This window comes from Myripristis murdjan, chromosome 10 (assembly GCF_902150065.1).
Source record: "Myripristis murdjan chromosome 10, fMyrMur1.1, whole genome shotgun sequence".
NCBI lineage: Eukaryota > Metazoa > Chordata > Actinopteri > Holocentriformes > Holocentridae > Myripristis > Myripristis murdjan.
In genome coordinates this window covers 25,486,212-25,504,146 of record NC_043989.1, presented here as the reverse complement: position 1 = coordinate 25,504,146, position 17,935 = coordinate 25,486,212, and the positions used below count along the sequence as shown (strand labels likewise).

The window sequence follows — 17,935 nt, the reverse complement described above, 5'->3', positions numbered from 1 at the left end:
GAATTCATGTCAGAGCTGTTGCAGACATTATTTACTGAACACATACTGTCAGATTGTGTTTTCCTTAGAGAGTACATGCACACTAGCAGAGATGTTATGTTGCCCTCCACAGGTTGAAACTCTCAGGCCCCTCTGGCCACATCCAATCCAGTGAGGACACAGTGACGACCTTGCCAGTGACACCTGGAGAAACATCCTCGCTGATGCCTTTTCATCAACAAAGAACTGGTTCTATTCTGGGTTGTACAGCAAATTTGGACTTGTTCTTTGCATTTTTCACCAAATATGGATGGGTTCCCGAATGGAAAAGCTGGTTCTCAGCCGGAACCAGAAAAGAGCAGTTCTCAAATGCAGTCCAAGCGGGTGTGTGTTATTCTACCAAGAAAACCTTGTGGTCTGGTTAAAAAACGGTGGTTAAAAATGTTTTTTGCAAACACTTAACAGAGATTCCGTACATGTCTGCAAATAAAAGCATTGCGTGAAAAAACTATTTAGAGTTCATACTTCTCAATCTGAATCCTATCAGAATCAGATTATGTAGGCTAATTATTCCAGCAGGTACGAAGGGTCGGGCACCACAACACCGTGGTCATTTGCCTCTGTGGTGCACGCTCACCATCGATGATGCAATGGTTCCACTCCAAACACTTTTGGAAATGCGGGCCAGTTCCTTAGTTTGCACCCTGGTTCCAAGAATCTTTAATTGAACCAGTCTGAGAGCCAGAATGTTTTTTGTGGAAAAGGCATATATACCTCTCTGTCATATGTGATTTAATGTGTATATACTCTTTAAATGTAGCAGATCTATAAAGTGTCTTCTTTGTATGTTGAGGGAACATAGGATTGAGGTTACATGGGCTGTTTCATTAAAAAAAAAAAAAAAAAATGACATTGATGGAAGACAGGGTGAACTCTGTGGCAATATGAGCTTCTGCTAGATATATTAGCTGAGGCAAAGGCAACCATGTGAGGTCTGAGTCTGCAGATTTTTTTATTTCAACCTAAGTAATCAGTGAAATCATCTAGTGCTGCGTCTGGTTGGGAGGAAACACAAAGGGAGGGAACACAAAATCAATCAGAAGGGGAAAGGATCACTTTTTTGTTAAAAACAAAAAAACAAAAAAACAATAGAAATGAACCATTATTTGTCCCAAACTGTTCCAGCATCACAATGGTGAGCTGTGTTATGCATTTTCTTTGTCAGTTCTATGTGCTTTTATTTTGGTGTTTTTTTTGTCTCTAGTGTCTCTTGAAAAGATATCAATGAGACTCATTGATTAAATAAAGACTAAATGAAGTGAAGTGCACTAGATTGAAGGAAACAAAGAGACAGAGGAAAGGAAGTTAGAAGGAGAGACATGACAAGAGATAATGGCGAGATGGAGAGAGAGATTCTGAGATTGTGAGGAAGGAGAGGAGAGTGGGTGGGGGGGGGCCGAAAAATAGAGATTGGTGGAGAAGGCAGCAAAGGGAGTTAGAAACCCTCTTAAAACAAACCCGGTGAAGAACAGAGAGAGACGCAGAGACGTGGTTTGGCCAGCCTTTACACGCCTACATCGACGCCACCGCACGTTCTGATGAGGCTCAGCATGTTGCTCTCAGCAGGAATCCCAGCGCTGTGAGCTTCACTGGCCTACTGTCGCGACACACACACACACACACACTGCAAAAAATATCCATTTGAAGATGATGTTTGATTATGGTGATTACTGAGGCTTACTTTTTCTTACTTACTTGTTTCCAATGCAAATAATCGTAGATAAAGTGGCATTTTCCTGATACCAGTGAACGTATCGACACTTTCAGGAAAAAATAAAGACTGAATGTAAGATTAATCGACTTGCTAGGATGGACGCTGTATGCAGGGTGCACAAAACACACACACACACACACACACACACACACACAAAACGCTCCATCAGTTAACAAGCCCCAGACTCCGTTCCCTCTACAGCACAGAAGACAGCGCAGAAGAAGCAGCTCTTTAATCCCACCCCCTCGGGATCGGAGGCCATTAGGCAGAAAGATGTAACACAGCATTTGGACTATTTGAAATACGATCCGCTGATCGTATTTCAAAACAGAAATGTGGAGCGAAAGCGTGAAAATTGTGCTCCTGTATGTGCCTCCCACTGCCCTTTTACAGCCTCATTTGTAGTTTGAAAGTGCTCCGGTTGTGTCCATTGACAGGGAAATTCGTCCAGCTAACTACAATCAATGGAACCCATTTTGGCAGCGATGGAGGATTCGCTCATTACGCCCGGGCAGTATAGAAGTTAGAAAATCTCAGGTTGTTATAAAAAAAAAATACTTTATGTTCTTGATAACAAAGAGTTTGCGATCCTAGGCCGATAAAGGAAACCCTTTGATTTAAACTGACTAAAATCTCAGCTCCGATCTACAGCGATTTGCTGTTAATCTCTCTAAAACCGACTGACATGTTTTGATACTGATACCGTAACATTTCTTATGCTGCTTTGGAAACAATCCTTTTCTTGATACCTTCCTTTGCTGTATTAGTTGCGTGACACAGTAAATTATTGTAATATTTCACCATGCCAATAACCTTTTTAAATACAATAATGTATGTTCAGTAGAGAATTGATTTTCATACAAGGGGAAAACAACAGCTCAGCACGTAGAGGTATTAATCAGAGTGGCAGTGTTTCCACCAAGAAGAAGCTCTGCTAACACCGGGAAGCTTTGTTCAGTATTTTGTTTAATCCCACCCAACCTGAGGCACGGCACCACCGCATCCGAGCCGTGCAGAGGTTCCTGTGATGTGTGAAACGTTAAAGTGACTGGGAAGTTTCTGGCTAATTCGGACGGAAGTGCTGAGCAAGATGTTTGGAGGCAGCCGGGTCAGCCCTCCCATTAGCCTACAGTATTGTTGCTGAGATTGATGGGGGGAGCTGGAATTCATTTGGCTGAGATGCTGTTGGTACAATGAGGGGCCTACGGTGAGGTGCGGGAGGGGAGTCTGCGTGGTAAAACCCAAGTTTGAGTTGAGTCTAGGTCCAATCAGCACTTATTCATAATGTCAACGTCAATATCAATATGAATTCCCCCCCGTCAAGCACATGAAGGCAACTGTTTACATGAATTGTAAATGAAGTGATCTGACAAGGTTTATGTTTACACGCAATGAAGTGCGTCCTTTTTTTTTTTTTTTTTTGAACGTGTGCTGCGGCGTGCACAATATTTGCGTTTCTGCTGTTCTTTTGAATGAAGCAGCAGTCTCAGCAGAATATACTCCTCCTGCAATCATTAGGCAGGAAAGGGGAGAAGAAGAGCTTTACTGCAATGGCAACTTATCAAAAACTATAAGCTTGATGCCTCCGCTTGCTCCCCTCCCCCCCCCGCTGCTGCTCCCCCTCAAGACCAGAAGGGTGTAGATGAAAGTCTGCAGCAGAGACTGGAGGGAGAAAGTTGTGCTTACAGTTGAATTTCCAGATCTGCACTGGAAGAAAATGTTCAGAGTGACTTGATAGTCTTTCATAAAATTAGATCCTCTGGGATTTTGGATATCATAATATCATGATGTGCCGTAATTGTTGCCTTTTCCTGGTTGTGAAGGCTGCGTTACAGCAAAGGGGTGCGGCTGTTGTCTTATTTACCTCAACCCGCTTGGTCACGGTATCCACAGTGCTAATGACTGTTTATCAAAATCTTGTTTATAATATCTCATGAAAGCACCAACAGTCAGCCCTGCAATACTGATAGAGGTAGTCGATCAAAGACACCCTGATATTTGATTTTGCCCCTATTGGCTAGTTGTCTAGACATGAAATGTTCAAAAAATAAGAACTTTTCCCTGATTTTTTTTTTTTTTTTTTTTTTTTTGGACACAATCCAAATCTCAGCTGCCTAAAAGCTTATGAAAATCCCTCTTTAGCTCATCTGCTCCTCTTCATGTACATCTCCTTTGTGCTTAGTATAGATTTAGCGAGAGAAATCGTGGGGAAAATAATGGATTTTACCTCGATTCACCTCCGCCGTGCATTTCATGAAAGGACTCGAGTGTCCCTAACATTCAGTGCGTGACACATTTTCAGTCGGATTAGGCTATTATTGCGATTGTGAGTGCGGTTGGAGGCTCCGTGTGAAGCCATCTAGTGATGAGAGTAGATGCGTGTGTGAACATGTGTGTGTGTCGGGGTGGGGGGTGGGGTCTGGTTGCGATGCCAGGAGCAGCTAATGATCCTTATGGAGGTGTCATGAGGCTAATTTAATCAAACATCTGTGGTCTGTGATGGGAGGCTCCAGCTTGATAACCCAGATGACCTACACTCAGCCCCACCCTGATCTCCATGCTACACTTCTATGTTGATCTCACACCAATTAAAGTGTTAATCCTCCACATCCTGTTTTTTTTTTTTTTTAAATATTTGGTATTAAGAGCTCATTATTGTGGTGTTTCTGCACTGCACCTCCTAGAGAACGCCTGTCAAACAGCGAGTCCACCTTTTCCTTCTATTTTCTGTTGCTGAAGGTTGAGTTTCCCGTCGGTGGCACGTCTTCTCTTCAGTCGCTCGGCCGTGAACCGCGATCCGCTATCATGCTAACTACCCGGCCGTTGTGTTCGCTGTTGACAGAAATTTAAAACGCACCACTTCCTGTGCACAAGAGATGATTACATCAGAGCATGTGAGCTGGTAAAAGTACTCTGAAATGAAACATACACACGCACGCATATGCTTAATTACCCCGGTCAAATCCGCAGCCGAGCGGAAGGGGAAAAAGATGATGCGCAATTACACAGTGCAGTGCACATAAAAATAGCACGGTATTAATAGAGCAGAATTTGGCATTGTCACACACGTGTTAGCAATTGCCATGACTATATTTAGTGATGGCGAATTGTGTAATTGTTTGCACGTGTGCGCTTACCCTGCTGTGTTTGAACGAGTTCAGTGGTCAAGTCGTCCGGTGGGAGCGCGCGCTCTCGCAAAATTATTCGGCCATGCCAGTGCATCAGTTGAGCGCTCAGTGGTGGCCAGGTTCACAACTCGGCTCTGTGTGTGTGTGTGTGTGTGTGTGTGTGTGTGTGTGGTGCTGGTTAAGGTTCAATAGAGGGTCACTTGGTGGTCATTCATCTGCATGTCATCTGCTAAATGTCACTGCTAGCCTGCTTTCCAGTGCAGACGCGCACCAACATGCGCATGCTTTCTCTGAAAATTGAATTGCCATGTAAAAACCGCGCGCTCGTTTTTCTTGTGGCTAACGCAATTATCTGCTTCTCCGCCTCTCTGTGCCGCCCCTCGCCGACGCTTCTCAATGCGGTCCCTCCCCCTGCGCTCTCTCTCACCTTTTTGTCATCAATTTCCTCCCCGCCGCGTCTCTGGCCGTCTCTTCCCTCCTTGCTTTTCATTCATCTTCCCCGTCACTCCATCTTTTGCTCTGTTTCACTTTACCGTCACTCTCCTCCCTTCCTTCCATCCCTGCCTACCTTTCTCCTCTCCCTCCCGGCTTCACCATTACCTCATCCAGCCTCCTCTCTCTCTCCCTCTTTTGCATTTTCTCTCTCCTCTCTCTCCCACCACCCGTGCTCCATTCCGCTCCTCCTTTCCCTCCTTCTCCTCTTCCTCTTTCTTTCCTCTCTCCTACCTCTTCTTCTATTTACCTTCCCTCCCTCCGTTCCCTATTCTTCCCTGCATCTCTCTTTGCCCCCCCCCCCCCCCCCCCTCCTCCCTCCCCCATCCTCCTCCCCTCCCTCTGTCACCTGAGGCAGACAGTTCTGTCAGGAGTCGGCCTTATTTACCGCCTCTCTCCGCTCCTGTTTACATTATCGATCGGCAGGGTTGCTTTAGTTCCACCATACATCAACAACTGCACCCCCCACCAGCCCCCCCTCACCCCTCCACCCCCAACACCACGCTGCTGCTGGCCCACATTACCCCGAGAGTGAGAGAGGAGATGGAGAGCTAGTGGTGTGTGAGGGAGTAATAGGTGAAAGAGAGAGTGAGTTGAAGAGACTTGCCGGAGAGTGTGTCATGCAGTGTGTGTGTGTGTGTGTGTGTGTGTGTGCATGTGTGTGTTTGTGTGAAAGGGAGAAAGAGAGAGAGAGAGGGAAAGAACGAGAGGAAATGGATGAGAATGGGTGAGCGTGTTGAGTGAGTTGCATAAAACTTAAACGTAAAATATAAAACCTAAAATATAAAAATATATATGCATCTGATGGAAATCACCGTATTTAACTAGCTGATTTAGTTTGTTATTACAGCTGATTGGTGATTCAATATGCAGAAACACCAAAATTTCTTTAGTTAAGTATCTCCCCTAATTAGCAGTTTTAATTAAAATGCACCAGGTGGAGAGTAGCGTGAGAGGAAAGAGGAAAATCAGTTCATTCTAGCAAAATCATAGCTCACATTAGGTAAGACATTTAAGTATCATTGCTGGAATCTAAATTTTTCATTAAATTGCAATCAAATAACGTTAGAAACAGTTTGGGGAATCTGTAACAAGGACCAGTAACTTTTAAGACAGAGTGCCCCACCTTTTAAAAAGCCCTGTGGATTTTTACGTGGGCATCAGAGAGGCAGCCGGTTATCATTTCACTTATTTCCTGTCCTCTAGACGCCATCCACTTTTATTTAGAAACAAAATGATTGTGTGGAATTGAAGGCAGGAATTATCCTGCCTTCAATTTCCTTCTATCCTGCCTTATACTGGTAAGAACACTAAATCCTAAGGATTGGGTGTTCTCACCAGATGGCATTAAGATAGTGCTATACTTATTTCATTAATTAAAAAAAAATGTTCCACCAAAAATACATACACCAAAAGTGTAAAATGAATTAGAGATGTATTTGCAAAAAAAGAAAGAAAGAAAGAAAGAGAACTTTACAACATTTAGTGAAAAAAATCACAAAACAAACATGGATGGACACATGAAGGAGAAAAGCACAATACATTTTACTTAAGTGCTGTTCAAATTATATTCATCACACGCCTGATTTGCCCTGCACATTTATGCCGTTGAGAAGTGCAAAGACAGGCAGTGTGAGTGTGTGTGTGTGTGTGTGTGTGTGTGTGTGTGTGTGTGTGTCCCTGTCTGTTCTCTCTCCTAAGTGGGCGTCACGCTGGCATGAGCCTTAAGAGAACTTGACTGGGTGCCATCCGGTGACACCCGCCCCTGCCTCTCCTTTGTCTGCCATTCCAGCTTTTCTCCTGCTTATTGTCACCGCTCCTCTTTTGGCTCCCTCCTCCCTCCCTCTGCTCCCTGCTGGCCTCTCGCCAGTCTTACCTGGGAGACCACGAGTCGCTGCACCCGCTTTTCAAACTTGACGCCCATCCATCTATCCTCTCCTTTCCCCTCCTTTTTTTTCACTCTCTATCCCTCTCTCTTCTCCCTTTTCTCATACCTCCATCTGTCCCTTGCCTTTCTTTATCTCCTTTTAAAGTCCTTTGGAGCGGGGGCAGGAAAAGGCTAGCTGGCCCTTTGGGTGCCAGGCCTCAGTTCGTGTTCAGCCAAGCGGACACGGCTCTTAAATCCAGGCCCGGGCTCCGGCACAAAAGGAAGGCTCAGGCCTTGTAAGGCCCCCTTCGGCTCTCTCTATCTCTTTCCACCTTTCTGTGAGAAAGAAAGAGGCGCAGCAGTTATTCTAAACAGGCGGACAAGAGGAGATGGAGCGGATGGAGTGAGGGGAACAAGATCCTGATGCTAAAAGGAGCGGACGTAATTCTCTTCATCATAGAGCCGAGACGACATTCTTTACTCTCTCTCTCCCTCTCTCTCTCTCTCTCTCTCTACTGTCTCTTTCCCTGAGCCAAGCAACACTAGAGCTTTTTTTTATCCCTTTCCTCCTTTAAGGCGAATGAATTAACTGAATGAATTAACACCAGGGCCGCTGCTGCGATCATCACCGTCCTCCTCCTCCTCCTCATCAGCAGTAGCAGCTTTGACGAAGCTTTTTAACACCTTGAAGCATCGCGCTGCTGACGCCAAGGCAGGAAGAAGCAAAGATGTCGACAACCTTGTCAAAAAAAAAAAAAAAAAAAAAAAAAAGATCCCGACTAGTAAGGTATCACAGTCTGAGTGCTACAGTCTTTCGCCCAGAGCTCTGTCAAGTCTCTTGGCACTACTAAAGAAACCTTACTGCTGATGATGATAGGAAGAGAGGAAGAGGAGGGAGGAGGGGACATGGGGAAGGGGGGTAGTGGGTTTAAGAGGATGGGAGAGGAGAGGAAAGGAGAGGAGAAGAGAGAAATAGGGTGCAGAAAGGAGACAGAGAGTGAGAGGAAGGAGGAAGAAGAGGTCGATGCAGTTGAGGAGGACAAGAGAAAAGGGTGTTGAAGGGAGAGATGGAATGAAGGAGCAGAGGGAGAGTGGAGAGGGTGATTGTGATGGACAGAAGGAAAGAGAGAGAGATGAGAGAGAGAGAGAGAGAGGGTGACAGGTGAAGCGGAGAGAAGGAGGTCTGGGGAGGAGAGGATGAGGGGGAGACAGGGAGAGCTGCAGTGAGGATTTTAATTAACAGTAATTGGCCACTGAGGGAACGGGAACCGGGAGAGGGAGGGGAGCGAGAGGGAGGGGGTATAACAGGCAGCTTTTGACAGAGTGATATCTCCTGCTTTGTACCTCTCTATTTCCTTCAGCGCTCCTGCTATCTGGGCCCTTCAGTCTCCATCTTGTCCTCCCGCCGTCTCTGTGAAGCTCCTTCACCCCCTCCCTCCCACTGCACTCCCCTCCTCTCACCCTTTCCCTCGCTATACACTGCAAGTGCACAGGATATTTTGTGACCGAGAGCCAATACACAGTCACACTCCAAAGTTTTGCACTCTCCGCTGAGCTTGAAATCATTTTGAAGTAATTTTGCAGTCATTTTTTTTTTTTTTTTTTTTTTTTAACCAAAAAAGTGAATCAATTTATGCACAGGCATACAATCACAATGGAGGATGTGTGCAGAAGTGTGTAGAGTTTGGATAAACAGTGTCACAGGCAAATATTTGTTCCACAATTCGTATCGCGTCTTACTCAGAATTTGTTTTTAGGTTGCAGTGATGGGTTTGGTTTTCTCATACATTGCATACAACCCTCCTCTTGGCTCATTTTAAGCTTGTATTTATTAGTATTTTCCATTCCAAATTGACCCATTTTACTACTTTTGACACTGAGAGGATCAATTATCAGACCAACACTACACCTTTGATGCATTTGAATGCGTGTAGGGTGGGCTTGCATTCAGCAGACACAGTGGGAAGTGTGTGTGTTGTGTTCAGATTGTGATGCAGTTTGAAGGACAAAAAAATTAACAGTGCAGTGACACAAAGTTCAGGGGGCCTTCGACTTTGAAGCATGACTGCATTGCTCACTGTCTATTGTGGGGCTGCAACTAACAATTATTTTTTTCCGTGACCTTTTGATTATTTTTTTCCACTGATCGACAAATCAGTTTGTGCATAAAATGCAAAAATAATTACAAATTCCTATCACAAGTCAGCAGAGGCAAAACAGAGTTTTAAAATGCCTCCTCAGTCTGACCATCAACCAAAAAACATAAATGAGTATTAAAGTTACAATGAAATGGAGAAAAATAGCAAACCTGACCATTTGTGAGGCTCTAACTAGCAACTGCTTAGTATATTTATTTGATGAACTATCAAAATGATTAATCAGCTATCAAAATTACAATAAATTAATTTTGTTGATGAACTAATTAATTAATTGACTGTCTGTTGTCCAGGCTAGCCTGACGTACTGTACGTCCTGCACTGCAGCTGTGTTCCTGCTGCAGTGTCACCGAGGTGAACCTGTGCATTTACATGTTGAACAAAGCAATGATGACTCTCTAACGAGAAACTCCGAGTCTCCGAGTCTCTATTAGCCCCTACTGGCTGTTTGGCAGGGGAGCGAGGGCTGGCTGGGGAATGGGTTAGCAGGATAACAGCTGTGTGTATCGGTACACAGGTGAGCTCTGGGCCGATGGGTTGTCAGGCCAACCGTGCTGCCCAAAGCTCCCATGTCTGGCAACTGCAAAACACACACACGCACACACACACACACACACACACACGTGCACAGAGCGCATGCACGTTCCTTGGAACCAACTCCACCCTGCGAACAAGTGAGCAATACACTAAGTGCATGTGCACACACACACACACACACACACACACACACACACACACAGACACACACAGATTAATGTCAAACCACTCCACTCCTAATCAAGTGCTCATTTAGCTCATATGCTCCAAAGTGGCCAGATTGCTGATTTGACTGCTTTTAGGTTGCTTAATTTGTGAATTTAGGCAGCACATGCTTGAAATTTCCCAGCTGTCATTTGTCAACATCCCTAAATTGTGTGTGACTCTCGCCTAACACTACCACTCCTGTGCCGTGCGCGCTGGGTGTTGCTAGGTTACAGTAGCGGGATGCTACTGGCTAAGTGATCATCGACGGACGCTCTGCATGGAGGGCTGACAGCAGGTCCTCTGGACCATTTGGCAATGAGCGAGTCAGACGCACTTGAAACCCAACATCTGGTGGCAAGCCCGCACGAATCAAGATCAAAGTGCCTGCTTTGAGATTGGACCTCGCTCTCTTGTCGAGTTTATTTTTCATTTCTCTACCCCTTTTCAACCGTGTTGCTCCGCTTCAGAACAGTCCTCTGCAAGCTTTGTCATCCCTCCTTTGCCTTCCCTTTGTCATTTCTGTCTCGCCTCGCTCTCTCGCACCCCCTCCAGCCCCCCCGCTGAGAGGTAATCAAGCCCTGTTGTGAGTGTTTAAGCATTGGAGCAGACGCATGTTGAATTATTCTTGGGACTTAATATTTTGTCTGGGAGGAGAGAGCCTGTTTCCATACCGCATGCTGGGTAATGGCCTCGCACACTTGAACAGGAGGCGGAGAGGTGCACGCATACACACACACACACACACACACACACAGACTCACACTCACTCAGTCAGTCACTTAGAAAGACAGTCAGTCACGCAGATCTCATGCTGACAGATAGTTACAGGTAAGACAGTGATAGGAGCTGACAGGGAGCAAACACCCACCCACCCACATTACATACAATGCACTCACACACACAGTCCACACACACAAATATATCTATAGGTGCATATGTATACAGTAACACATATGTATATACGGTGATTAGCGAGGGAAATACACCATATGCTGACTGAGATTGGTGTCCATTTGTGTGTGTGAATATGAATTCACACATACGCACAAATACAAATCAGGAGACACAAGTGACACAATATGCAAACACACACACACACACACACACACACACACACACACGTTACGGGCAACATCCTTAAAGTAAAACAAGTGAACCAACAAAGCAGAGCAGACAATTCAAGAACAACTCATCTCCTCCTAATTCCCTCCCGTCTCCAGCTCCCTTCGCATCCCTCCCTCCTTCCCTCCCTTCTTCCCTCCCTCTCGCCCTCTCCTCTTGTTTTATTTAATTCCCCCCCCCACTTTCCTACTCTCTGCTTATCTATCTCTTCCTCTCTACTCCTGCTCTCCATTCTGCCTTGAGCCTGCCTTTATCATCTTCGCTCCTCTTCTTCTTTTCCTCCCTTTCTTCCTCTCCCACTGTGAACTTAAACTCTCAGTGGCACCGTAAGCTGATATCACACAGCCTCAGTGTTTCTTTAATCTCTCCTCGCGCACACAGGCACGCTCACGCACCTGGGTGGTCATTATGATGTATTCGAGCTCGGCTAGGGCGTTATGGCGGTTGTGTATTAGCATCGCGCCGCGTGCGTTGCCAAGACAGTGCCAGGAAACATCGTGATTACTGCTTGAAAGAGATCAGGCAAAAAAAAAAGACAGAGAGAGGGTTTGGAGAAGGTGTTGAGTGCACGCTGGCTTCAGAAATCTTATCGGCTGCAGTCGTCGTGAAACCGATCAAGAGAACGCCATCACTCGTAACCCCTGACCCCCACCAAAAGTAGTTACTGCTGTTTGCCGTTGCATGGCACAGCAGAACGACGGAGATGAATGAAAAATAAATGGCACCTCTGATGCGGTGCAAGTCAGAACAATGCAACAGCGCTGATGTTCTCCCTGTGTTGTCTGCGGGAAGGCGAGCGGGCTGCAGGAGACGCAGGCGGAGATAGATGAAACATGTTTTTCCCTTTCCTTTTTTTTTAGGACGTGAAACACCTCGGAAAAGCTCTCGGTGCCTTGTTGGATCTTCAGTTTCGTCACGTTGCGCTCGCTGCGATGGAGTGCCACTTAATAATTGAGTGCCATTTACTTTGCTATAAATGGAAGGGACTGAGTGATATCATTATGGATGCAATGGAGCTTATGGTTGGTGGTTGAGTTCAAATCCTTTTGAAAAGGGTTGTAGTGGAGGTAGATAACACTCCAAAGCCACTTACACCTAAAAGGAGGGAGGGAGGGCATCCTGACATGCATTGGACAGAAGGTTGGGAAACACCCGTAAAAAAAAAAAAAAAAAACAGAGATAAAACTAAAAATTATAATGAAAGAATAAATAAACAAATACGTAAAGGGAAGATGCCCATTAATTACAAAACTTAAATAAATTAGGCTTAGTAGAAGTAATCCAGCTTAACAGAGAGAAGGGTAATTCAGCGAGAGAATTACAAATATCAGGGCAGGAGACATTAGGCATTACAAAATACATAAACACTGCTAGAGCTTTGTCGACGCCTGGTCTCGGCCCTTTTGGAGAATAGTTCATCAATTTTACCCTTTTTTTGATAAAGAAGATTTTTGCAATCACAGTATGCCTGTCAATTATTCCATTTCAGTGAATTCTCTCACTATTTCCATCCAGTGAGTCTGTGGTAGGAGGCTCTGTTTGTAGCCAGTTGCAAGTGTTTGCCTTCTGACTTGCTGCAATAAGTATTTCATTAAGTATTTATTTCTCCCTGTCAATTCTTTTGGTAGTACACCCAAATAAAGTACTGAACGTGTCAGAGGGGGTTGTTAAATTAAGTATTTCTTGTGTAAATTTCCAAACACTGTACCAGCACATGTGGGGGTTTTCAGTGATTCCAGAAGACTTGGTGGTGATTGGCCTCCGCTTCACCACATTTCCTCCGACGTGTGTACAGAAGTGACACAGAGCTTGTAGCTGCACCTTTTGTCTTCCATCTATCACCCCACTTTTAACTGGTTAATCCCTGTATTAATTCTGCTTCCTTTTAATATAATCTGCTATGCGCCTTTTTGTTTGCTGTTACAGCCTAATGAAGTCTAGAACTCACTCTCTTAATTGTTTTACCATTAGCACACAGCAAATGGAAACAATTAGTGCTACTATATCATTAAGTTCTGTATATTGTCTTGTTTGTCTGTTTCCTTTGAAAAACTGTGACACAGCTGCAAAAAAAAATCCTGTTTTTTCAGGGCAAACTTTTAATGTCTAAAAACATTATTCCCTTCCATTATTTTACAATTACAAGGGATGCCATCATTATTACATTTGAATCTGTGATCCATTTTATGAAGTTGGATTCCTGTGTCATATCCAGTCCATCTCAGTTTCTTAATTAGATTCCCGAGGTGTGCCGTAGCTGTTTTACTATGTTGAACCAGGTATTAAAAATTATGAAAATGGTTAAAAGGTTTAGTTGCTCTTATTTAGATTTTACTGGTTCACAATCCTCCAGCGTGGTCTGTTCTGGGATACCTTCCCAATTACTCTCCATAAGTCCCCATTTACTCACCATGTTATTACTGCCTTTAATCGAGCAGCTTGGTGATAAACCTTTAAATGAGGGAGGGACAGACCACCCATCTCTTTACTTAGCGTTATGGGAGCGTGTCTTATCTTTGGTTTCTCTGACTCCAAATGAATCATCAACACATGAGTCGTCGCTCTTATATGGTGACTGTTTCTGGTCAGTAACTGGCTGCTTTTCACACACACACACACACACGTAATACTCACACTTAGCCGGGAGGCCGTATCCACAGGTGATCTTAGCCTGTCCGGTCTCACAGCCATGGAGGGAGGCGCACTCTTGCTTCAGCTTGGGGCCTGCAGCACGGTGGATAGCTCCGTCCACTGGAGAGGAGAGGAAAGGGAAATCAAACAACCGGCATAATTATTACCCCCGGAGGGTTTGAACCCAATCTTTGGATGAAGAAAACAACAACTGAGAACCTGAAGCCCTGATCTGTTAATTTTGTCTGACTCAAATTATTGGTTTTGGCTTTTCTAAAATTCACTTTCACATGTGAGAGTGGAACGATCCAATCAGAACATGGCCTCAGTTTTCATTCTTCCCACCTTTGTTTGATTGACGCTTATAAATCCACCATTTCACTTAGGATTATTTGGTTACATTAATCTAGGGTTGGCAAAGCACTTCAATCTAACATGCAGCTTTAACATTAGCTAGTGATGCTGTAATTCAGTTCATTTTCATATTAGTTTTATCCATTTCCATTTTAGTACGCTGTAGTGAGTAAGTGCGTTGTGCTAATTTTGTTTTAATAACTGTGAATTGGAGTTTTGAACTGTTTTGAGTTATTTTGAGCTATTTTCTATTTTCTATTCTATAATATGTTGTGTATTTTATTAGGGCTGCATATTAGGCTTTATTTATACATTTTCAGCTTTGCAATGTGTTGTGATACATATTGCATCGAGAGGTGTTTATCCATCCACAGTGCTGGTGGTGCTTGATAGCGACCTGAATGACATTAGCATCTTCTGAAGCTTTTGACCTGCTCAGTGTTGGCATTTCGCCCTAAAATAACTCGGTGCTATTATTATATCTAAGCATCTGCCTGTCACTTTAATGGATTTTAGGGTTACCGCCTTAGTTGATTAGTCGATTTAATCTCTTATTAAGGCCTCAGCTGACTTTGACTTTTTGGTCAATTAGTCTTTATTAATTACATTTTCATAAATCTCCATAATACTCAGAAATGCGTATCTGTCTTTGATCAACGCCGCATCTAAAGTGTGCGACTGCGTTCATTTCCACGAGGGCAAAAAGGTGGGAAAAGCAATTTTACAGACACGCCAATTACAGCTGCAAGTGGAATTTTTGGCACTCCTTATGTTTGGACAGATTTCCTAAAAACAGGGTAATATTTATAAATGTTTTGATCTCGACAGCTTTATCATGATGATTCATCAAATACAGTATCTTTTAAATTATATATCATGCTTAAACCGGTGAGACAGGCACGACTCCCACCAAGCTCAAGCGTGCAAAGTGCAGATTTAGAGCCACAGTATGAAAGTGCAGCGTGCTTTGGGCGAATTCACCAGGAGCTCACTGACATCAAGAAAAACGTGACGTGATCGTGTCAGAATTAGCCTCATTTGAGACGATAGATGGTGGAGATTCAAAGCAGACAACTGGTGCACTTGTAGTCAGCGTGCAACACCTGGCAGGTGTTCATTTCAGACCCTTGTCGTGGCTCACAGTCTGCTTTTGGAAACGAAGAGCAAAGAAAAAAAAAAAAAAAATACCGGGGAGCAAAATAGGAGCCTTGGCGTACATAGTCTAAAATCAAACCAAAATAAAACAAATCTGTAAGGAACACATTTGTCACAGTTATGTGGGACTTATTAGCACTTAGTGAAAATGCATAGTGTTGTAACACCCATCCATATGTCACAGCTCTGTGTATTGGCCTATAGGTCTCTTTCTTTCTCTCTCTCTCTCTCTCCCTCTCCCTCTCTCTGTCTCTAACTGTATACGGCTCAGCGGTTACAGTGTGTTTTGCCAAAAGGAGTGGTTCCAGCCGGGGGTCTGGTGTTATCTGAGCAGTATTGTGTTAAGTTGGAGTGTCCCATGCTGTGTTGAGCTGTGGCGATGCCGTGCCACGCTGTGCCGTGTTGAACTGGGCCTTGCGGTGCTGTAAGCCATGTGCAACTGTGAGGGTGTGAAAGGCGAGCCCTGAACACTGGCTGCCTCCTTAGGGTACAGAGCAACAAGCTTTGACACCGTGCTCATGCTGTGTGTGTGTGTGTGTGTGTGTGTGAGAGAGAGAGAGAGCATAGTACTGGAGGATGTGTGTGCTTTGGAGTGCAGCAGTGTGCCAGTGTGTGTATATCTCTGCAAACCTTTGCATGTGTATAACTGTGCACATGTATGTTTATGTGCATTTTTATGTGAGAGGTGTGAGCGTGTGAAGAGTCTTTGAGGTGACACACATGCGCGCGCACACACGCATACACATACACACACACGCACTGTACACTCCGAAACAGCCCAACTCTGAAATAGAGAACAAGTGTGATAACAAGGCAGAGAGATGGAAGGGAGAAGGAGGGAGGATGGGAGGGGAACAAGGGAGAAAGCAGCAGATGTAAAAATAGTCTGGAGAGAGATAAGGAAACAGGCAAGGAAAACAGAATCAAAGAGAAAAAGAACTGGAAATTGAACTGAAACTTAAACCAAAAAATGCTTTCGTTGGTGCTCCGTGTTCTTCAAGGGCGCGTGTGATGCTGTGAAGTGGTTTGTGTCACAGCCCTCTGAGAGTGGACCGCATGGCCTTGAGCTGCAGCACGGGCTTTTAACCCAACTAGCTGTCTGCTAGACACATGTGCATGGAAGTCTGCTCATGTACACAACCATACACACACACACACACACACACGGATGCATGTACAGTGGCACAATTCCAACACCTCACCCTTAAGTGAGTCTGAAAGTTAAGTAAGTTAAGTAAGTTGCGATGCTGATGGGAGACCAGTGGAGGGCCAATGATTCTGTAAGCAGATGGTGAAAGGACATTAATAAATAGAAACCATATCAGTGTATAATTAACACACGGGTGTAGGTTACTGTCCCTTTAAAAACAGTACGATTGGCTTGAGGTCAAGTGCCGACAGGATGTTGGATGTTGCACTACCTTGCTGTTCATGTGAGAGTGTAGGTTGAACTCTCCAACATTATCATTCACTGGTAATCAGTGCAGCCAAAACATTTCCATAAGATATGTATCCAAGTTCTTGTTCATTTGAAATAATCACTCACATCACATGTGTGTGTTTGATGCAAGTGTATTTTGATAACTGAGCACCAACGGTAGGGGGAAAGAGGTGAAACTCCAATATAATATTTTGTAGTGTCTCTTGTATGTTTGTATCTTGTTCCATGTTATGTTCCAGTGTTGAAGTTGTTAGTACTTAATCATCATCTTTGTACATGGCTGAGAGGCTGTTTTTTTCCCTAAGTTGATGTCAGAAGGTTGGAGAGGTGATTAACATCCTTGGTGAGTGTGTATGTGTTTATCCATGTCTGGGTCAGTGTGACCTGCAGGGTTTTTGTTGCCTTGTTTTATTTTTGGTTTGTGCTCCTTCACTGATGAAGACTTGAAGAATAATAAATCCCCGTGCAGCCTTGATACGACTCCGCTGCCTTATTTCATCTTCAATACAGCGGCGGTTGACCGTAAGGCAAAGGTGATTATTTATTGTATGCTCTGCGTTTGTTTTTATTAAGATTTCATGATGTTTTGTAACTTGTTGATCTTAATGATTGATAAACAGTGAAATGTGCTGCAATCGCTGGGATTACAAATGCCAATGTTGTTGAATGGAAAGATACCACAAGAGTGTTTTACCTTTGAGATTGGTAAGAAAACAAGCTGTTGAGGAGAATGTCAGAAACATAGATAAGCAGTTCTTGTGCAATTACATTTTATTTTCATTAAAGAGTAAGCTATCCCTAAATCCAAATGTGTCATCGCCCATAGAAAACAACAGATGGTGACATCACCTGCCACCAAAAACCAGGCACCTACTTTTCACCATTAGAGGTCGGGCTTCACGCAGTGTTGAGATTGGAGTTTAGTTCCTCTTTAATTTGATGTATTTTAGTATGTTAAGTAGTAAAGAAAAGCTGTTTTTCTCTGTAATTTTGGTCAATTTTTTTTTTAACTTACTCAGAGAATAAGTGAAGTGAAACTCTCCTTTTATTTTGTTTATTGTCTTCTGTCAATTTTTTATTTTTGTTCAGTAA

The 17,935-nt window shown here is 43.9% G+C and overlaps 1 protein-coding gene across 2 annotated transcripts in view; it reads right to left on the bottom strand.

Annotated features, from left to right (window-relative positions):
- macrod1 (mono-ADP ribosylhydrolase 1) overlaps positions 1-17,935 on the bottom strand; it is a 103,338-nt gene that overhangs the window by 15,199 nt on the left and 70,204 nt on the right. For both annotated transcript variants that reach the window (XM_030061592.1, XM_030061591.1), the window contains exon 5: positions 13,897-14,013. In XM_030061592.1, the coding sequence (XP_029917452.1) occupies positions 13,897-14,013 (117 nt within the window). The remainder of the gene's footprint in view (positions 1-13,896; positions 14,014-17,935) is intronic.